Genomic DNA, 22,678 nt, shown 5'->3' with positions numbered 1-22,678 from the left:
TGACCTCTGCTCCAAAAAGCATGCAGTTTCCTGGCCACAGGGTCTGCAGCCTGAGTTCTAGGACCCACAGAAGCGAAGTGGAGCAGATCCAGGTTAGTGAGGGAAACTTCTCTTCCCACTGAAGCCAGTTAGATTTGGGTTTCTGTCACCTGCAGTGAGGAGGAGCCCAGCCCGGTGCCTGGCTCCCTGCCCTTCATTCTCAGGGCCCTACTCAAGTACATAGAGTTCCCAGGAAACCTCCCATAGCTTATGGCAACAGCATAAATGACAACCAGAACCTCTCAGACATTCAAAGGGCACCGCAACACACAGGAGCTGGACCAAGATGAAGAGACAGAACAGTGGAACAAGAAGTTTGAGGAATCCGAGGGAAACTTCAACACAGACATTAAAGGATACATTATCTCAAAGGCTTAGAATGACCGGCAGATACAATATTTATAAAATAAGAATAGGTTGCTGTGAAAAAAGAATAAAAGAAACTTTTCAATCTCAATTTGTTGAAAAAAAAAAAAGAGAACAGAGGGATTGAGTCATAAAGCTAAGGAAATCTCAGGCAAAAGACAGAATATGAGAGGAGAGGGCTCTGACCCCTGACAGTTGTGCAAGGGTGAACATGGAGGCAGGAGGGTTAGTGACCCAGCAGGAAATGCACGGGAGAGGTCCTCTCACCGCCTCTTATCTGAAGATTGTAGGATGGTTTCAGGATATGTAGGGAGGCAAGGAAAACACTTGGACTACTTTGAGTTGTGAACATGAAAGTTCTTAATGGAATATAGCAAAATGTGCCTGGTGGTGCGGCAGGAAGCATGCCAGCATCCAGTGGGACTCAGGTCTGGCCTCAAGACATGCCAGCAACTTCATTCCTCAGTGGGTAGAGGGAGAGACTCTCTTAATTTTCTCAAAAGAGGAAGACAAAGCATTGGATTTCAACCAACACTCATTTGTGGTGGGGGTGAGGGGAGAAAGGCCAAGAAAGTGAGTCAAGGAAATGAATTTTCTTTACTCTGCTGTGTTTCAGAACCACAGCAAACATCCTGCTCAGTGGTGCGGCTGTACCTGCACTCCTTTGAGAACACAAATGAGAATGGCCTTGCTTTCACCACTTTTGTGTGAGACAGGACTGGCAGTATTTGGAGTGGGTGAAGTCAGTAGTGGCAGGTGCCCACTGCTGCTGCCCACTGGCGCTGACTTCCCACCTGCAATAGGGGCCACAAAGCACTGGAGGGCCCCTGAGACCCACGCAGAGGGCTCTGGGCATTCCAGGGGGTCTCTGTTCCCCCTAGGAAGAGGGTCTGTGCGGAGATTGAACAACCTTTCCGTATCCTTCTGTCCTGCCTGGACATGGTGTTAGACCAGGACGCAAGACCACTGACTCCAATTAAAATCAAATTAAAGCAAGCTTATTATTTCGACCGGCCGGACTGCCTTTTCCTCCCAAAACGGTGGGAACAAGACAGCAGCCCCACCTTTCCTACAGCCCAGCTTTATAGCCCAGAAAGTTACACAAAGGGGGGTTACAGATAACAGAACTCTGACAAGCATCACACTAATGGTAGTTTACATTTTTTGCTGGCCCCAACATCAGAATTTATGAAGACCATTAGAGCCTCAGAGAGGGTCGTTGTCTGGCCAGGGAAGGCCAATATTTATGAGGCGTCACTAAAGTTTCAGAGAGGGCTGCTATCTTGTCAGAGAGCCAGGCAGGGGTGAGTTCAAGGCACAGGCAGGCATTCCAAGCAGGTTCAGAGTTTGCAGTAATTTATAGTAAAGCCAAAATTAGCTTTTCATGGCTTTGTGGCAAGATGGCTCCCAATTTAATAAAAGATCAGGTTGGGTTTATCACATGGTGCCCAGGGTGCTGCCATCATCTGATGGCCACAGGGTGCTGTTGGCAGAGTCAGGGTGGTGGGTGGATTTCTGGGTCCCCGCTTGTCGCGGCTGCTCCATCGCCTGTGCTGGGCACACCTGGCCTCCTGACTCTGCTTGTTAAAGTAGTTATCAACTGGATATTCTGTGTCAGCAAAACTGCATCTTAGACTTGAGTAAATGCACTAGCTTTTCTCCCCAGAATGAGAAAGCAGTCAGCAGTGCAATTAGCATTCTACAATGCAGATGGCATTGTTCGAGAACACAAAGGGAGACCTGCTTGCATGGAGGCATGAACGAGGATAGGACAGCTCAGGACTGTGGAAGTGATGATTCTTCACCCACAAGTTAATTCATTCAAAGAAATACCAACAAAAATTCCTGCACATTTTTTTTATTAGAGCATTATTTCGGTATGATTTTTAAAGGAACCTGCTGTCGGTTAAACTGCACCCCTGTAAAATTCATATGCTGACTCCCAAACCCTGGTGGCTGTATTTGGAGACAGGACCTTTAAGGAAATAATTAAGTTTATTTATGGTCAGAAGGAGCTGCCCTGATCCAAAGGACTGGTATCATTAAGAAGGGGAGATCAGACATGCACAGAAGGATGACCATATGAGGACACAGGGAGGAGAGGAGGTGCTGTCCACAAGTCATAGAGATAGGCTTCAGAAGGAGCCATTCCTGCCAGATTATGGATCATTCCTGCTAAATTTCTATCGTATAAGCTGTTTGTGGCACTTTGTTTTGGTACTAAAACTAATATAGACCCAAGAGATCATAAACTCTGGATAGAACATAAAGGCCTAAAATAACTAAGATAGTTTTTAGAAAGAAGATCAAAGAGGACTCACTATATCAGATATTGAGGCACCACAGAAAGTCATGGTGAGGAAGCATCCTGGGCAAGGGCCAGGCAGACCAGCACAGGGACCTAGGGCATGGTGACCATTCCTTCCAGCTGCTCTCCCATACCTTGATCATACATTCCTTCATCTGCATCCCCTGAAGTCCTTTTCATAAGCTGCATGTGTAAGCACATGTTTCCCGAGATCTGTAAGCTCCTTTAATAAAATAATCCAGTTTATAGCGAGTTTGTCAGAAGTGCAGATAAAACACCCAAGGATTAAAACTGGCATGGAAGTGGTCAGGTCCTCAAGTCTGAGTCATGGGGGTGAACAGTGTAGGACTGAGCCGAATAGAGGACACCCAGCAGTATCTGCTGCAAGACTGTTGCTGAGTGTGTGGGGACCCTGCTTGGCCTCAGAAGTCTTCTGTGTTGACTACTGAGCAGGAGCTGGAGAAATTTGAGTTTATATTATCTACTCAGAAAACATAAAAAGGACAAAGTGAAAATTCTGGAAGTGAAAACAGAAGATTGGACATGGCTAGAGTGATGGAAGATCAGAAGAAATATCCAGAGGAGAGCATAGGATCAGGGCGGGAGCAGAGGGACACTGAAAAGGTCTGGTACATGATTCTGGAACCAGAGGAAGAGGAGAAAGGGCATATGGTAGAGGCAGTGTTCAAGGAAATGCTTTCCAAAATGGACAAGAGGGCAAATCATGAGCTTTGGAAGCATCCAAACCAAGAGCAACAGAAACAGAGAAGCAACCCAGGAGAGACTCTGGAGGTCAAAATGAAAAATATCTTAAGGCTTCCAGAAGCAGAGGAAACCCAAGTCACCTGGGTTTAAAAATAAGACTGACACTGAGCCTTCAACAGAGCCACATGGAGAAGCATGGCAGGCAGCCAGGAGCTGAGAGGCAATGATTCCTGTATCAGGAAAATGCCCACAGGAAACTGATGTCACTGTATTAGTGTCAGACAAAGTAGAATTTAAGTCTTAAACATTAAGGCAGGGAGCTGTTTAGAGGCAGAGTAGTATCTCCTAATGATAAAGGTTAAATTGACCAAGATGATAAAATGACCCTAAATTTGTATGCATTTTGGCATACTTTAAAATGCACAAAGCAACACGATGAGAAAGATGATGTTTATAGCACAAAACTTTTGCATAGATTTAACTCTCACACAGACCACGGGATACATCTGTCGCATATACACACTGACAAGGCACACCTCCTGGTGCCATTACTAAGGAAATGGGGCAGGAGTGGAAGCCACGTGCAAGAGGTCTTGCCCTGACAGCACTGGGCAGGGAGTCATGGTTTACCAAGTTCCATGATCCTGAGAAGAAAGGGGGCAGAAAACTCGGGCATGGGCATATTACCTGGTCACAAAACCTACCAGGCATCAAGCAGGAGGATGCCCTTGTTTCTGGGGAATGGTGTCACCTGTGTGTTGGGGTGCTGCTGAGACCTGCGGCCTGAGGATCCTTGGTGCCCACTCTGAGCCTTCTGAAGTTCTCATGGGAAGAGGGCAATCCATGCAGGCTTGGGGGTAAGGGATGCAGGGCTTAGGAGAGGGAGAGGGGGCTGGCTGCCACCAAAGCAGACCCCAGTGGTCAGGGGAATGGCACTAGAAAGGGACTACCTGTGACTCTGCACTGAGCTTTTCAGGCTGTGTGGCTGCCAAGGTGCTGATCTTGCTGGGAGAGGTCCTGGGAGCTAGGAAGCCATTCCTGCTCCAGTGCTTGATCTCCCAGGGAGAAGCCTGGGGAGCTGGGAGCTGTCCCCTGTTCAGTGCTGATCTCCCAGGAAGAAGCCTGGGGAGCTGGGAGCTGTCCCCTGTTCAGTGCTGATCTCACTGGGAAAAGCCCGGAGAACTGGGAGCTGTCCATTGTTCAGTGCTGATCTCCTGGGCAGCAGTGTCCAGGGCCTGGACATAAGTCTTTAGGTCTCAGTCACCTCCTGTGCTCATTCAGATGTCCACTTGAGGCCACTGTGTCCTGGGCAGCTCTAATCCAGGGTGGGATGGGGGAGAAGAGGAAGGAAGTTCTGCTGCCAGTCGAGACAGCGGGCCTGGTCTTGGTGGTGAGGCAGTGTCTGCAAGCAGGGCAGAGTGGTCAGCAGTTCCAGAGTGCATCCTGCTGCTAGTCCTCAGGAGGGGTCAGGGACGTGGAGGAGTTTGGTCAGGGCCTCCCTAATGTCACGGTTTCGTAGGCAATAGATTATGGGATTGAGCAGGGGAGTGACAACCGAGTAGACTACAGACACCAACTTGTTGAGGTTGAAGGAGCTGATGGCGTGAGGCCGGGCATACATGAAGATGGTGGTGGTGTAGAAGATGACAACCACCACCAGGTGCGAGGCGCAGGTGGAGAAAGCCTTCTGGCGGCTGCCTCTCCCTGGAATCCTTAGCACTGTGGCCAGGATGTGGGCATAGGAGACCACAGTCACCAGCAGGGAGGTGGCAAGCACAGCCAGGGCTGCCACAAAGTCCAGTGTTTCGATGGTGGTGGTATCTGAACAGGACAGCTGCAGCAGGGGTGAGATGTCACAAAAGAAGTGATTGAGGACATTGGGGCCACAAAATCTGAGGCGGGAGATGAGAGTTATGGACACAAAGGAGGCCAGGAAGCCCCCAAGCCAGGCACTGAGCGCCAGGTACAGGCAGAGCCTCCAGCCCATGAGGGCTGGGTAGCGTAGTGGGTGGCAGATGGCCAGGTACCGGTCACAGGCCATGGTAGACAGAAGGAAGCACTCAGAGGAGCCTAGTGAAAGGAAGAGGAACAGCTGGGTGAGGCAGCCGGAGAAGGAGATGATCCCTACTCCTGCCAGGAGGCTGACCAGCAGCTTGGGGACAGTGACTGTGGTGTAGAAAGTCTCCAGCACTGACAGGTTGGCCAGGAAAAAGTACATAGGTGTGTGCAGTTGGTGGCTGGCCCTGATGGTGCCCACGATGACCAGGTTCTCCAGGACTGTCACCACATAGATGGTAAGGAATGACCCAAACAGCAATCCTTGCAGGTGGTGCAGCTCAGGGAAGCCCAGCAAGATGAATTCTGCTACCCAGGTGTTGTTGGGGTTGCTCATGGCCCTTCTCGGAAGGGGAGGTCACTTCTGAGCACCCTGGAACAGTGACACTAAGCTGTGGCATGTGATAGGGCCAGGCTTACTTCTACACTGGTGAGAGCAGCTGTGAGCATTGCACTCCTTCTGGGGGTCTCAGAGGCAGGGCTTCCCTCCCCCACCCCCTTTTGGCTGCCCAAGGACTGAGGGGCTAGCAGAAGACATCATGACCACAGCATGCCTTTGGGACCCACTGCAGCCAACCTCACCTCTCAGCTTGCACACCTACCCAGGGCTAACATCTAGCAGTGGCCACAGGGCCTGTACACAGCCGTCTGAGCAGAGGCACTCCTCACAAATATGCCCTCAGGCATCTATCCTCTCCTGCCTCAACATAGAGAATGGAGTCAAGGGTGTGCACTCCCAGGTGAAATCTACATCAGCTGCACACCCCAAGATGCACATACACACAGACTTTGGAGGTGTACACACACATGGCCATGCCAGAACACACACAGCATCAGGAAGACTTATTTTGCCTGATGTGCCCTGGGGCACTTCCCTATCTTCCCTGCTGACTTCCAGGCCTCCTGGTTGGTTCATACTGCTTTCTGTGGCCAGGGGACCCTCGTGCTTCAGGAAAGACAGGGAGAGAGGATACTACTTTCATTAACTGCAGGGCAACCTGCAGGGTGAATAGAACTTGGGGGCTGTAGAGAGGTGGGAGCGAGTCCCCACCTCAAGGTTCCCATTGGCCTGGCCTGGAGCCTGCGCTTTCTGAGCTTGCAAAGCGGCTGTGGGGAATGGGTGAAGATGTCCTCAAACGGGATGTGCAGTTTGGGAACTTTTGTTAGGACACCCCTGCAGGTAGGTGCCTGAGGGCAGATGGGCTGATTGCATGGAGGAGGTGGCCTGAGATACAGGCTGAGGAAGGATCCCACTGGCCTGCCAGGTGCTCCTGGCCCTGCCTTGCGGCTGCTCCTCAAGGCTTCTCCTCTCCTCGTTTGTACTTGGGTTCCTTCTGGGCTGATGGTGCGGAGGGAGTCCGAGGTCCTTGGCCCCTCTGCGTGCTCAGCTTCTACTTCTGCAATTAGCCCTTCGCACAAGGGCTCCACCAAGGTGAATTCCCCAAAGCCTCCGAGGGCTAAGGCAGCCGCCAGACTCCCGCTGGGGCGAATGGCTAGCTCTGCGGATCACTGCGGCCCACCCAGGCAGGGGCGCAGCGGGGCCAGAGAGCCTCTGGCGGAGGAGCCAGAGCACTGGCCCCCAAGTCTCAGCACCCGGTTAGTGAGATGGGTCAGGAAGCTGCGAGGGGCCTGCAAGGGTCTGTGGGCCCGCCTTGGACTTGCAGGCTGAAGGCGCGCAGGTCTTAGGCCTGAACGCGCACGCAGACTGAGCTCAGGGCTTAGTGCCTGGGTCTGGCCTTGGCTGCTTCGGGGCTGGACCGCTCCGGGTCCCGTTCCTGCGGCTAGGGCCAGCTAGCCCGCCGGTGACAGCTGGGGGTCGCCGGAAAAATGTGGCGCTCACGGGGCCTTCCTGAGCGTTGCCTCAAGATCAAGGTCCGGGCTAGGAAAGCACAGTCCCCGCCTTGTCTTCGTGAAGCTCAGACAGGGTCTGGGAGAGGCTGGGGGCGGGGGGCGGGGGGCCTACAGCCTCTGGCTCCACGTGGACTTTATTTGGCTCCTCAGGGGCCTCGCCCTCCTCCCAGTCTTCTTTCTGCTCCCTAACTTGGGGGACTCTTAATTGCTCTCCAGGCAATTTGTGGAGGGAGCCGGAGGTGCGCTGCTGGGAGTCAGCCCAGAAGAGGTCTCCAGAGGAGTCTGCTCTTGGGTGCCCGCGGGACGCCATCCTGGGGAGGCCCCAGCCTGATTATGGCCGAACATGGATTCCCACCCTCTCCGACAGGCCAGGTGGCCACAAGCTCAGTCTTTGCTAAGCCGTGTTTCCCTGTGCGGAGGCTTGCATTTCCCTGCTTCTCACGGGTGTTTCCTATAGATGTGAGCTTCTGCTTCTGTGAGGTGTCCCATCTTTTGTCCATTTCTTCCAATGGTGTCCTCTTTTACTTGATTTGTAGGAGCTCTTATTTTTAAAAATCACTTTCTTTTTTTTTTAAGAGAGAGTGATAAAGGGAGAGAGAGAGAGAATTTTTTTTAATATTTATTTTTTAGTTATCGGCGTACACAACATCGTTGTTTGTATGTGGTGCTGAGGATTGAACCTGGGCCGCATGCACGCCAGACGATTGCGCTACCGCTTGAGCCACATCCCCAGCCCCCTAAAAATCACTTTCTAAATATCTCTTTGAGGTGTAATTTATGCTGCGTGTTGAGTTTGATGGATTTTGACCAAAGTGCACGTGCGTGCATGCGTGGAAATCACTGCTCATCAAGGTAACTCCTTGGCTGAGAGATGTCCTGATGCCCTTTCCTAGCCATCCCTGCTCGGTTGTGATTCTTTTCCTTGCAGATTAGCTTCATTTGCTCTGGAAGGCAATGTAAGCCACAGGCTTCCTGCCAGGCATGCTTCAGAGGCTCTGGATGTGGGGACCCTCTGCATGGCTGCGGAGTTTTCTTTGCAACCTCTACTTTCTCTTTTATTTGTTCCCAACATCTGGAGATGCCTGGCTTTCTTTCATTCATCCCATATAAATTCATGCCTGCACGGAGGCCTGAAGACTCACTTGGGACCTTTGCAGGTTCACCTTGATCATTTCCATCTCTTGGCGTTGTTGTCCTTCACTGCCTGATGTGCAATGTCTTAAAAGCCTCTTTTTCATTTTCTGCTACTCCATTTTGGCTGAAAGTGGATGTCTTTAAATAGTTTTAGAATATTTTGTTTGACAGGTCATTATTTAAACATGTTAAAAAATATCCAGATATGGGGGCATTCAGATTTTTGTTGTTAATTTTAAATTTAATTTTGTTGTAGTTAGAATGTATGCAGTTATTTCAACCTTCCAACTTTACTAGCCCTGCCCTATGTGTATCGTACATGCACCTGCAAAGCATGTGGGTCCTGTGACTGCTGAGCAGAGCACTTGTGTGGGTTGATGTCCCCTGGTGTGGGGTCCTTGTGCCCCTCCTTCTGGACTCTTGCACTCACTGGGCATCAGGTCGTTACTTATGTGTTTTTTCTTTCCCTTTCCTCCTCTGTCTGGGAGTCCAGTTACATTCACTGTAGCCTGCTTGTATCTGCCACAGGGCAGTGAGGCTGGGTTTACATCTCAGTCTTTAGAACAACCTCCATCTTGTTATCAGTTTCTCAGAGCTATTATCTTCAGTGTCTAATGTGCAGTTTAGCTGTGGCTGTGACATTTCGTTGCTTTCTGTGTCCTCGATTCTCAGGCATTTGGGAGTGATCCTGGAGAGATGTCCCCTCCCAGCCTGGCTGCTTCCTGCACAGGTGAAGGGCCTGTTACTGCACCTTGGATACACCTATCCAGGGCCTTCATTGCAACTATCTCCTTTTCCAAACTCACACACCAAGCTGATCTTCTCCTGACCTAAGTGGCCCTAAGATCAGGCGCCTGAGGGCTAGAGGCCACCCCACAGCCCAGAGCCCACTGAAATGACCCCAGTGACCCAAACTTCTGCTGACTCAATCCTTTGCTGACCCTGGGGGACCTGCTGATCCTGCTACCCTGTGGCACTTGTCCCTCCCCAAACTCCATGGGCTCTGGCCCTTCCCCTCCTCCTGCCTCCTGCCCCTTCCTGTCCTTCCTGTTGCTGGCTGACTGGCCTGCTGTGACCGTGAGCACCAACTCTCTTCCTGATGTCGTTTCTGTGTCTGCAGTCTTACTGTACCTCACTCTAGCCCATCCAGTGAAGTTTTAGCCAACACATTGTGTTTTCATTTTAGAATTTCCAAATTGTTTCTTTTATATAATTCCCCTTTCTCCTATTATACCCGTGTGTTCCTTTAATGCATGATCATATTTGTGATGGAAATTTGAAGATGTTTGATGTCTAGTTCTGATTTTGTTGTCTCTAGGGGTTTGCTTCTCTTGACAGACTTTCTTCCTGCTTCTGGATCTTATAGTTCTGCTCCTTTGTGTATGTAATAAATCGTGCATGGCTTCAGGTCATGGGCTCTGTGTTACTGTGTGTGTGAGTGTTCTATCTTCTGTTTTGGTAGACAATTAGCTCAAGTAGAGACACTGTGACCCTTTAGTCTTCTTTCTAAGCTGGATACAGCAAGTCTTTTTTTTTTTTTGTACCAGGGATTGAACCCAGGGGCCCTTAACCACTGAGCCACATCCCCAGCCTTTTTATATTTTATTTAGAAATAGGGTCCCACTAAGTTGTTGAGGCTGGCTTTGAACTTGTGATCCTCCTGCCTCAGCCTCTGGAGCTGCTGGGGTTACAGGTGTTTGCCACCAGGCCTCACTAGCACACATATTCTTTTCTGGTGCATGTGGGACATTGATTAAGATAGACTTATTTTTTAGGCCATGAAAGAAATCACAAACTTAAATAACTCAAAATGACACATGGTATGCTTTCTGACCACAATATAATTAAAATAAAAATCAACAAAAGAGAGATATTTCTGGAAAATGTCCTAATACTCAGACAATATATTTCTACATAGTCCATTAGTCAAAGAAGAAATAAGGGAAATTAGAAAATATTTGAGGGCTAGAAGTGTGGCTCAGTGGTGGAGCACTTGCCTGGCAAGTGTAAGGCTTTGGTTTTGATCCTCAGCACTGAAAAAAAAGAACAGAAGTATTAGAAATGCTGAAGTGCTACAAGAAATTAAACACGTAGTCAGCAGTAGGTTGGCAAGGCACAATTGTGCTTCTGCAGAAGGGCACCCAAAGGGAATCTGGTGAGCAAGCACACCTGGGCAGGCAGTCTGCCAATATTTATTCTTAAGGAAGCACTGCCCCTTGCTCCTGACAGGAAGAGGGACAACCTACATGATTAGCTAATTTAAAATTGGGGCAGGCATGGAAAAGGGCCATAGTTGTGTTGGGCCTGTTAGGGAATTTAAAAATGGCTCTGTGCTGACCACAAGATTCCCTAACTTAAGATAGCTCCACTATACACATGAAACTTACGTTGCAGTAAAAATGCCTGTGTTGCGTTACAGGTTTAGCTTTGATAGAGAAGAAAACATAAATCTTACAGAAGGAAGAAAGGGAGGAAGAAATAAAGTGAAATTAAAAAAGGATCCAAAATGAACTTGAAAACACAATAAAAAATCACAGGATGCTGCTAAAGCAGTACTTAGAAATAACACCACAGACTGTATTAGAACAAGAAAAAGGTCCTAAATCAGTGACTCAGCCTCCACCTGAAGGAGCTGAGATATACCAGTGAAGCCCGAAATGAGGAAAACAAGGGAGTCGTGGAGATCAGAGCAGAAATCAGTGGAATAGAAAATGGGAAAGGCAACACATAAAACCAGTAAAACCACAAGCCGCAGAGACAAGCTTAGAGACCTGTGAGCACACACACTGGTCTGCACACTTGGGTCCCTGTGCAATCACCCCGTGCCTGTGCTGTTCTTTCCCACTGGTACTCACACCTAGTGAGAGCTGCTAGCACACCTTGGAGGAGCAGCTTCCAGGGTGGAGCAGGAAGCACAGGATGGGCTTGGAGCGTGTCTAGCCCAGGGTGCTAGGAAATGTTAAGCAGAAGCAAAACCAGCAATGGGGTGTCAGGGGCCAGAAATACCAGGGAGCAGTGGCCGAAGGAGAACAGTTGGAGCAGGAAAACAAAGCAGGCCAAACACCTTCTCGTGTTTCCCACCAGGTATCTGTGGTGAAGAGTCAAGTCTTGATACAGCCAAATTTCCATCTTTTATGGTTCATGAGCAGCTCTTGGCTGCCCTGAGTTTGGAATTGTAAGGTCTTTGTGTTAGACCCTGATGCAAAAAAAAAAAAAAAAAAAAAAAAAAAAACAAAACCAAACCAAAACAACAACAAAAAATCCCACCGATTCCAGTTGAAATCAAATTAAAGCAAGCTTATAATTTCGACCAGCCAGGCTATCTCTCCCAAAAACCACGGGAACAGAAGACAGTCCCGCAGCTCTCTAGGAACACAGCTTTATAGCCCAGAAAGTTACAAAAAGGGGGGTGTCTTGAGAACTTACAGATAACGAAATTTTGACAAGCATAGTAACACAAAGGCTGGTTGATATTTTAGCTGGCCCTGACATCAGAATTTATGAGGGTCATCACAGCTTCAGAGAGCTTCCTTATCTGCCCAGGAAAAGCCAGAACTTATGAGGTGCCACTAAAGTTCCAGAGAGGGCTGTTGTCTCCCAGGGAAAGCCAGAACTTGGGTGAGTTCAAGGAAAGCCAGAACTTGGGTGAGTTCAAGGCAGAGCAATTCCCAGCTTAGAAATCCCAGGAATTTATAGTAAAGCCGAAATTAGCTTTTCACGCCTTTGTGGTGAGATGGCTCCCAATCTTAAGAGGGAATGAGGCTGGATTTATCACTTGCTTAGCATCTGGATGGCCGTCTTAAGTGACAGCAGCCATTTAAGGACAATTTGGCCTTCCTGCCCCAGGGTGTGCCTGAGAAAGGTTCAGCACTTGCTCACAGCAGCCCCACCCTTCACCACCTGCCCGCTGTCTGTCCCTGGAGAAGTGCCTTTGTCAGCTCTGACAGTAAGTTCTCCTCTACGGCTCCTTGCTTTCCTTTCAGGAATGACATCCACCTACACTTTGGTGAAGTGTCTTCAGGGTCCTTCTTTCTTAGCTTTCTCCTCCTTCTTATTTTTTAAACAATCGAGGTGGAACTCCATAACACAGCATCAATGATTCAAAGCGCACAGTTCTGTGGCGTGGAGTCCGTCCACCAGGTCCTGAGACCACTGCCACAGCGTCCGGCCCTGCCGTGGCCCTGTGCTCTCTGGAAAGCACGCAGTTGCCCTCTGCCCCATGGATTGGCTGCTCTGCTTCTTCTGGGAACCTACTTGGGGGTTTGCGGCCTCGTGGGCGCCTTGGCGCTCCTTTCCCTCCCAGTTGAGAAGCTGCGCACTTCCAGGTTCTGCTGGTGCGTCCCGAAGTGCTGATGGGCAGTGGGCTGCCACCTTTCCGCGGCTGTGAGCGTCCACGCGGGGCCCCGCCCAGGAGTGGCGTTTCCTGGTCCTGTGGTGACTGCGCCCCCTCGAGGAACTCACCCTGGCCCTCCGGCGGCCACCAGCAGCGGCGGCCACCAGCAGCTCGCAGGGCTCTGCCTCCCCCGCTGCCAGCCGCGCTCGCTTTCCATTAGGACTCACCGCTGCCCTCGCGGGTGTGGGGCCTCCCGTGGTTTTTTATTTTACTTTTTTTCTGTTTTGGGGCACTGGGAGTGGCCTCCGCGGCCTGGCACGAGTAGGTGAGCGCTGTGCCGCCCTCACTGGGGTGCCCTGTCTCCCGAAGGGCGCTGCTGTCGGTGGTCTTTACACAAAGTGCTTGGAAAATGCGTGTGAGGTGTTTGGCGGTGCTTGGATCGGGCTGATTCTCTTTTTGTTGTTGAGTTTAGAAGCCCTTTATACACTCTGGATATTGGAGCCTCATCAGTAGGTGGGCTCTCCCCGCAGCCTGGAAGAAGTCAGCCCTTCCTGCGCCTTGACTTTAGCCCAGGGACACCCTGCGCTTTGGCCTGCAGACCCAGGACACAGCCTGCTGTGCTCGGTGGGTGGGGGTCTCTGATTCAGCGGCCAGAGGGCGCTCGTGCACCAGGCCACCTGGAGCCAGCCTCCTATTCCTATTCCTGGTCTTTGCAGGAGCCTGTCTGTCCCCAGGTGTCAAGACGACCAACGCCACAGCCGTTAGGGAGATAGACCAAGCTACAGCGAGGGCGGGGTGTGGCTCAGCGGCACAGCGCTTGCCTAGCTCGTGCCAGGCCGCGGTCCTTCCTCAGTGCCCCGAAAAAGAAAAAAATAAAGAAAAAACCCAGTGAGGCCCCATCCGCGAGGATGGCGGTAAGTCTACACTGACTCCGATGGTCTGCCTACTCCCTTCCTGGTGAGCTCGAGGGCCAGGGCTGGTAGATCCACTCTGCTGGACCCAGCTGGGGCGGCAGTGCAGCGAAATCCAGGACAACTAATGAGTTGTCGTGAGTGAGCTGCGAAGCTTTGAGTTCTGCTCCTCATCCTTTGATTATGATAGTTCTCAGCATTATGAACCAGCAAACAGGAACTTTATAAAAACATGAGATGTTTTTCTCCTGTTGTTAATGTTCAATTCCACTTTCCCGATAATGTCACAGTTTTCTCGGAAGTTCTGTTTTCAGTTAATAGATAATTTGCTGTGTTCAGCACTTGTTGTTTTAAACTTCCCTTTGCCCTATTTCTTTACAAGGTCTATCTTTAGAAAATCATCCACAAGCACAGGACAGAGCCAGAAAACCAAATGAAGTCACTCATGGCAGTCAGTGTGCCTCACTGTGAACTCCAAACTTCTCCCTCATTTAGTAGTGAAAGTGCCATAGCAGTGAGTTCTGGTGCTGCTGTGGTAGGTGGTGGCATAGTAATGACAGGTGGCATACACTGCTGATTCATGCTCTTTAGCAAGCAAACAGGTTAGGTGGATCACAGTGAATCATCAGCCAGGGAAAAAGCAACAATATGGGTAAGATCTATCCTTGAAGATTTATTCTGCAAACCAAGAAGAAGGAGAAGGATCATGTAGAAACTGAACTCACTGTTGGAATGCTTTGCTTTGCCCTTGTGTTTTTAAGAATGAATTTGTTGGGCTGGGATTGTGGCTCAGCAATAGAGCGCTCGTCTAGCACGTGCAAGGCCCTGGGTTCAATCCTCAGCACCACATAAAAATAAATAAATGAAGGTTGTGTCCAACTACTTCTAAAAAATAAATATTAAAAAAAGAATGCATTTGTTCATTCAGTTCTTGGTGCAAGGCACTTACAACCTTTCCCAATGGGAAAGCAGATGCAGACAACAGTGAATTTTTTATAACAGACAAATTTCCACAGGAGTCATTATGTGGTCATGGAGTGATGCAAAATCTGAGCTTTTCTGAACCACAGAAGCCACAAGGCTTCTTGATGTCCCTCAAGCCACGACTCTGGTGCTTCTAGAGGGTCTAAGCTTTGTAAGATTTGTTGATCTGTAAAAGTTTATTCTTGTAAGTGAGATGTAACATTTTTCATGTAACTATTTATTTGTTGTGCAGTTTGTAATGAAGTAGCCAAGGCAGCAGCTGGGTGGCAGGGATGGCAGGTGTGACTATAATAGCAACAATTGCAACTATCCATGTTGCAATGAATCCTTTTTGTTTAACAGTTTGTAGGTACATCCATTAAGGAAACCTTGTTATGCTAATGAAGTGTAAGACTGATGGGCAGGCATCTAACCATTATCTCCTTACTTGAGGATAAATATAGCAAATGTATTTACTGTGGTAGGGCAACTCCTCAAATAGCAAGGAGTTACGCAAGTATGTTTTACTACTAATGATATTTTATGGGCCAAGAGGTAATTAATGTATGTATTAGAAATATTAATTGTTTGGACTAAAACTAAAATATATGGTTTGGGAGTATAAACTATGGTGAATGTTTCAAATTCATCCCAATGCCAAATCCATTATAATTTTTAGAGTTCCCTTGTGCACATCATTATCAGTGTTACATGTTAGCAACCAAGAACTTAAACTATAAAAATACAAAGGCACATGGGAACACTCTAAATACAATGGGTTTGGAGATCATTGCCAAGAAAAGATTTTCAAGTGTTTTTGCAGCTTGGGTATTCTCTAATACCTTTTTATAAACATGATTTTATACAGCTGTTAACTTATGATCATTTTGATTTAAAAAATTTAAAGTGAATAATGCTTGCTTTGATTGTTCATGTGGTGAATGAGTCTATTCCCCTTTTTATTTAAAACACATGTTTAAAAAAATAAAATAAAACACATGTTTTTAAGATTTTGGGGCCCACTTTCAATTATGGCTTGTCCTTGAAGATTATAAGGAATACCATGTATAAGGATAATATTCCATTGAGTACAGAAATTAGAAAATGCTTTAGATGTATAGGCTGTACCATTATCTGTTTTTATTATTTTAGGTTGTCCTAAGAAGGCAAAGGCTGATAGCAAATGTTTTCTTATTGTTTTAAAATTCTCAGAAGTTTGTACTACAGCAAAGATTATAGTAGAGAAGGTATCAATGGTCACATGTATACTCACATTTTCCAAAGGGAGTGTATTGGAGTTCCAATATTCTGACAAGCCTTTAGCATGTCTACTATAATCCTGGGTGGCATTCTCATAAGCAAGAGTAAACACAAGCATGTTGGCAACTTCAGAATTTTCTATTTGCCTTTCAATAGCATTTTGGTCTATTAACAAAATCCATGTAGGGTTTAGTGGCTTCTTGATGAATCTGGGAAACGGAGCCTGTAGGAGTCTTCATGTCGGGCACTTTATCCCACATTTTCATGGCAGCCTGAGAGGATTACGAGCTGCATGTGAATCATTAATTGGTTGAGCCCCAGTACTAGAATTTCCTTGACCACTAAGCTGGTTGAAAGAAATAAGAATGCCATTATTCAAATCGTCAATGCCATTATGACCTTCATCTTTCCATTCCTGTAATCGTAGCCTGTTCTGAGCAGTGCAAGGCTGGCTTTCCTCAGAGCCATCCAGTCCCGGGGACTCCTTCATACACACGGGCAAGTTCCTCTGTTAAACTCCAGTAACATGACTTTGTGTGTCATTTTATTCCATTGACCTTTATGATTCCTTAAAAGTGCAAATGGAAGCCTATTATGTTGAGGATTATGATTATTTGTCCTCACAACTGGGAAAGCTTTAGTAGTTTCTCCTGCTTGTTTAGCTTCCTCAATACATCTCTGCATAGCTGGGACCTTAGTCTTATGGAATCTTTGCTAGAGAAATGGAAGGTAAAGAAAAAGGAGCAGGATTGGGGACAGTTTTCAAAGGTATGCTCTCCCCTTTTTGAAGGTTCTTTTTATTTTCAGCTTGTGGAGGTAGTTTGTCCAGAAGGGGAAGGTTGGAGGATAACATTTATAAATTTTGAATAGGTTGAAAATAGCTTCACAGCATAGATTCCAAGTAGTTAAATGCTTGAGACTAACTGGCCCGATAGACATTCTAAAACATTCATTCCCGTGTTTCTGCATCTAAGCTACCAATGTCTGGATGCCGCGGCATTGTTCCCTAATGACAGTTAAGAGTTTTGATGTATCTCATAGAGGAGCTGATTTATCTCTTCATCATCTTTGATGTATATCTTCCTGTTTTCTTTTAAAATTAAGCTTCTTAACTGAAAAGCATGCCCTTTAACCTCAGGAGAAATGGAAAGTAGTTCCTTAACAATGGAGCATCTACTTTCATCAAACAAACTCTTCTCAAGTTCAAGAGTCAAATAGATCTCAACACAATAATATTGGGTGACTTTAACACACCCTCTTTCATCACTAGATAGAGCTTCCAAACAAAAACTGAACAAAGAAACTATAGAATTCAATAATACAATCAATAACTTAGGCTTAATTGACATAGAAAATGTCATCCTTCAATGAGAGAATACACTTTCTTCTCAGCAGAAGATCCTGAATATCCTAGTATATGGTCTATTTAGAGAAGGATCTTCTCTAAATAGACCATATACTATGTCACAAAGCAACTCTTAGCAAATATAAAAAATTAGAGCTACTACCTTGTATTCTATCAGATCATAATGGAATGAAATTTGAAATCAATGACTTGAACAGACACTTCTCAGAAGATGATATACAATCAATCAACAAATATATGAAAAAAATGTTCATCATCACTAGCAATTAGAAAAAATGCAAATCAAAACCACTCTAAGATTTCATTTCACTCCAGTTAGAATGACAGCTATTATGAAGACAAACAACAGTAAGTGTTGGTGACAATGTGGAGAAAAAGGCTGGTGGGACTGCAAATTGGTGCAGCCAACATGGAAAGCAGTATGGAGATTCCTTGGAAAACCGGGAATGGAACCACCATTTGACCCACCTATCCCAGACCTTGGTCTATATCCAAAGGACTTAAAAACAGCATACTACAGGGACATAGTCACATCAACGTTTATAGCAGCACAATTCACAGTAGCTAAACTGTGGAACCAACCTAGATGCCCTTCAATGGATGAATGGATAAAAAAAATGTGGCATATATACACAATAGAATATTACTCAGCAATAAAAGAGAATAAAGTCATGGCATTTGCAGGTAAATGGATGGAGTTAGAGAAGATAATGCTAAGTGAAGTTAGCCAATCCCCCCCCCCCAAAAAAAAAAAACAAATGCCAAATGTTTTCTCTGATATAAGGAGGCTGATTCATAGTGGGGTAGGGAGAGGGAGAGTGGGAGGAACAGAGGAACTCTAAATAGGGCAGAGGGGTGGGAGGGTAAGGGAGGGGGCATGGGGTTATTAATGATGGTGGAATGTGATGATCATTATTATCCAAAGTACAGGTATGAAGACACGAATTGGTGTGAATATACTTTGTATACAATCAGAGATATGAAAAATTGTGCTCTATATGTGTAATAAGAATTGTAATGCATTCTGCTGCCATATATAAATAAAAAAATCTGCATTTAGGAAAATGCATGGAACTGGAGGTCATCATGCTGAGCAAGGCAGGCACGGAAAGACAGGTGTCACATGTCTTCTGTCATATGGAGAAACTTGTGGGGAGCCATTCTCACACGTGACTGGGCAACTCCCGGTTTGGGTATGAGGCGCTCTGGCTACACTGTGTCGGAGCTTTCCTGACCCTCTCCTGGTGTGAGAGCCTGTCCGTGTGGGGGTGTGACTGACCACTGACCCTGGGGCCAATCACTGACCCTGACCATGGAGTGCTGCCCCCCACCCCAACCTTCATTGGATGGAATTCTCCCCTGAATTTCTTGTTTCCCAATAAAAGGCCACTCCCTGGCGTGCTCTCACTCTCTCTCTCCTGCTGGTCCTGAGTAATCCCTGCTGCCCTACTGGGTGGTTCGAGGTAGGAGTCAGAGGGAGAGCCGTCTCGGACCTGGTCATAGAAAAAGGTAACTGAGTCTGTGTGTTTATTTCGATCTCGCTAGCTAATTTTTATGCCAAGAACCTCTTTAATGAAACCAGTGCGCTGGTCGCATGGTGGAGAAAGACCCGAAAGTTGAAGAGAGGCTGTTGGGGAAGAGGACAGGGACAGGGGAGGGAGGAGAGTGGGAGGGCATAAGTGTGGGGGGTGCAGTCACAGCACAGTCTGCAGGTGGGGGAGGGTGAGTTGCCGTTCATGGTCACAGAAGGCAACATGAAATCTGCCGTTCTCCTGGGGCTGCGATTCCATTCAGCGTGGAGCTGGAGTGGGCAGGACCAGCCTTGTTCTGACTGTTCCCTCCACCCCCCGCCATGCACACACGTCCAAGGAGCCTGGGGACAGGGACACACCCCACGCTCACCAGTCTCTAGTGTTCTATGGCTCATGTCACATTGATCCTTGAGGCTGAGGTTCAGGGACAGACCATGATCCCTGTTGGAGAATGGGGTTCCCAGAGTGGTCTGGCAGGAGGGGGAGGCCCGAGAGTGGACAATTCTGTGAGGAGGGATGTATTTAATACTCCTTTCACCTACAAGAAGCAAATTATCAGGCATCCAGAAAAAGCTGTCAGTCAGTGTGGGAATGAGAGCAGCCAGGGGAATGGTTTCCAACTGTCGGCCAGGGGTGACCATGGTGGCCTGCAGAGTGTGGGAAACATCTTGTAATATTGAGAAAGAAAAGGGGTCAGAGGCTTTTGGGAGGGAACCCTGAGGCTGACGTGGGAAGCTTCAGGGAATGGGAAAGAAACACTGCCAAATCCTTGCTACTGTCCATGCTTTGAAAAGCTTTCTTCTACTTCTCTGTCCTAGAATGCTGGTACAGTGGGAAGATGGAGTTCACTTAGCTAAACAGAAAGCAGCCCTGTGTTTTCCAGACCAGGGCAGCTCTATTGTAGGGCAGGTCGCTCAGAAAACACACCAAGTCCCAATTTTGTCCAAATTGAAGAGTCTTTATTTAGCCGACAGGTTAGTGACTGTTCCCCTCAGGACTTGTAAGTGCAAAGAACAGCCTCGAGCCTCAACATTTTAGGATACTTAAAGGCAAAATCTGCAAAAAACACATCCAGGTTGACGTAGCTGCAGGCAAGCAGGTATAGAAGCTGAACTGGGCAGTCAGCAAGACAATGCAATGGGTATATTGGTCTTCCCCACGGGACTTTCCAGGTTGGCATAGCAGAAAGCAAGCAGACAGGAAGTGGGTCAAAATAACCCTAGTTAAGTACAATAGAGAATGGTAACTAATGTCTATATAATCAATCTCTGACAAGGTACATTGCCTAAGAAACATGAGAACCAAAAAGAAAATTCTATATTGTATAAGAATTGCTATTTTGTGGTGCCAAGTATGCTATAGTAGCTACCTATTAATGAGTACAGAGGTGAGCTTTCCCATGGGAGAAGTATTTCTTATGTGATATGGAGTCTCAGGGTAAAATGGAGCCTGGCCCATAACAGCTCCTGCAGTGGGTGCTACTTGCCAGAAGCTCACTCTGGCCTGCTCAGCACCAGGGAGACTGCAGCTGGGGTGGCTGCAAGGAGCTGGTATTCCAGGGCAGTGTTAATCCACATGTGGCTGGCCAGGGTCCCCACTTCTCTTGAACAGCTGCCAAATACCTGTGGGGCCTCAATGTGCTGACCACGGAGATTGGCTGCAGGTAGGGTGGGGCCCACCAAGGACCCCTACCCCAGGGGGCTGTGTCCCTGCTACTGACACCCAGGTGCTATTTGGCTAACAGCACGCAGCCTCTTGTGAGCCCAGCACTGGCCACAGAGGCCTAAGGTGCCCACAGGTGTGGCACACAGGTTCCCAAAGGCTCCTGCTTGCAGGAGTTGAAAGGATCTCAAGGGCCTGACAATGGTGGCTCCTTGCCTAGGCCACAGCCTCTCCACTGGCTGAGGATCCCATCTCCCCCTCCCCTGCCTGAGAAGAGGCCCAGCTGAGGGACCCAGCAGGAAAGAGCCAGGCCCTGTGGAACAGCTCTCCTGGGGGTCGATGGTGGGGAAGGGCGAGCAGCTTGCCATCCTCCTCCCACCCTGCCAGGGCGGTGCAGGGTCTGTGGGGGCCTCTGCCTATTCACAGCGGGAAACAACATGCCCAGCGTCGCCTGCATGGCTGGGCCACTCCCTGGAGTGCCTGGCCTGCTGCTCCCCCAGGCACGTGGTTCCCGGTGTGGGGCACTGCCCCAGGAGATGGCCCCGGAGTGGGTGAGAAGTTGGGCACAGCCCTAGGGCAGGCAGTTCACCCTTTGGGCCAGCCAGGCTCCAGGGCCAGGCTCTTGCCAGCCACGTCACTATCAAGAAGGTCCTCCCAGTCCTGAGCCCGGAGAGGCCAGGTGGAGCAGCAGTGCCGAGCACCAGGTGCTGCCTGTGGCGCACAGGGCTTGCCCTGTTGCTCCTGTGGGCGAGCAGGTGGGCCAGGTATGTTGGCTGCAGGGTGGGGACCTCACTGCTGCCCTGTCTCATGCTATTGCCATCGAGACTGGGAGTGAGTGCCAGCGGGCTCAGGGCTGGGTCTCTGGACAGCACATGTGCTGATGGATGGCAGAGTTTGGGTCAGGGGGACATTGCTGGGTGGGCTGGTGGGACTCATTGGTGGCAGTGGAGCCTAGGAGCAGAGCAACAGCAGAGGTGCTGCCGGCCCCCTTCCTGTGCCCCCAGGCCCTGAAGTGTCCCCTGGGCAGGGGCAGGGCCAGGGCTGGCTGCTCCAAGGGACCATAGCCAGGGCAGATTGGGCAGAGCAGCCTGGTGGACTTGAGGCCTGGGCAGTCTGCCCAGGGGCTGTACTTGGGTAGGTGGAAGGCAGCACTGGCCACCACCATGGAGGAGCTGAGGGAAGAAGAGTGTTGCGTTCCTTGAGCATCCAGAGTGGACTGAGACCCCTGTGCCCTTCTTTCTCACCTCCTCTGAGGAGATGGGCAGCAGAAAGCATGTGGCTCAGCCCATGGGAGACCTTTACAGGAGGTCAGCCAGGCAGGACAGTCAAGCTTCCCCTGGCCTGGGATGTATCCTTGCCTGGAGTGGCTATGAATTGCCCCCGCTGGTCTTCCTGGTCTCTGGGCTGCTATAGAGGATGTGTTCTGGAGCTGGGTGAATGGCCCCACAGCCCTCCATCCCCATGAGGGGCTGAAGTTGGCCCTAGACTAACCTGGACAGGGGATTCTCAGCCCTGTGTGTCTGTCCCCCACCCCCAAGCACCAGGCCACAGGGGGTGTGTCTCAGAGGGCTCATCTCCTCCTGGACAGTGTGAGTCCCACATGCACACAGGGTCTGTGGACCCCACGTGGCCTGGCCCAGCTCTCGAACTTCAAGCTCATCTTCCAAGCCTCAAGGAATGTCTGTGACAGCAGACCTGTGGTGCAGCTTCCCCACCATGTGGGCAGGCCCCCCACCTGCACACCCACACGTGGCCGGCTCCCTGGATGTGAGACTGAGCAGGGCCGCCTCCTCATCTGTGGGGTTCAGTAGGAGACTGGAGGTTGCTGCACGGGATGGCCACTGGAGGGTGGCTAGGCCCCATGTGGAGCAGAAGTTGTGGGTTTCTTTTCTTCTTTCAGCCCAGGAAGTTTGTCCTTGAAAGGAGAGGCTCTCTGAGTCAGGGCTGAGTGACTTCAGTGCTGACCCTAGGTCAGGACCCCCAGGCCAGGGAGGAGTGGCTGCCATCTGGATGAAGAAGGCAACTGTGGCTACAGAGTAAGTGCTGTCCAGCCCCCCAGCTCAGGAGTAAGCGGCAGGTTCCCCAGGTTCAGGAGGTGGCCTCAGGAAGCAGTGTCATGGGGAAGATAAGGTTGTTCCTTCAGGGCAACACCGGGGGGGTCTTTGCCTCTCTTCTTGGGGTCTCCTTTTGCAG

At 49.0% G+C, this 22,678-nt stretch overlaps 1 protein-coding gene and 1 long non-coding RNA gene across 2 annotated transcripts; both read right to left on the bottom strand.

Moving 5' to 3' along the window:
- Window positions 1–4,874: 4,874 nt before the first annotated feature.
- LOC101965994 (olfactory receptor 226-like) lies at window positions 4,875–5,810 on the bottom strand. The gene has a single exon (XM_005320845.2). It carries the CDS (start codon window positions 5,808–5,810, stop codon window positions 4,875–4,877), a length of 936 nt encoding a protein of 311 aa, XP_005320902.2.
- Window positions 5,811–10,281: 4,471 nt separating this feature from the next.
- LOC144367441 (uncharacterized) lies at window positions 10,282–16,325 on the bottom strand. The gene is made up of 2 exons (XR_013426810.1): window positions 15,939–16,325; window positions 10,282–14,380 (listed from the first exon to the last, which is right to left on the bottom strand). It is a non-coding gene; the product is annotated as an uncharacterized LOC144367441 (long non-coding RNA).
- Between the last annotated feature and the right edge of the window lie 6,353 nt (window positions 16,326–22,678).

This window comes from Ictidomys tridecemlineatus, chromosome 1, assembly GCF_052094955.1.
Source record: "Ictidomys tridecemlineatus isolate mIctTri1 chromosome 1, mIctTri1.hap1, whole genome shotgun sequence".
Classification (NCBI taxonomy): Eukaryota; Metazoa; Chordata; class Mammalia; order Rodentia; family Sciuridae; genus Ictidomys; species Ictidomys tridecemlineatus.
The sequence above is the reverse complement of the archived record's forward strand: the minus strand, read 5'-3'. Positions and strand labels throughout refer to the sequence as shown.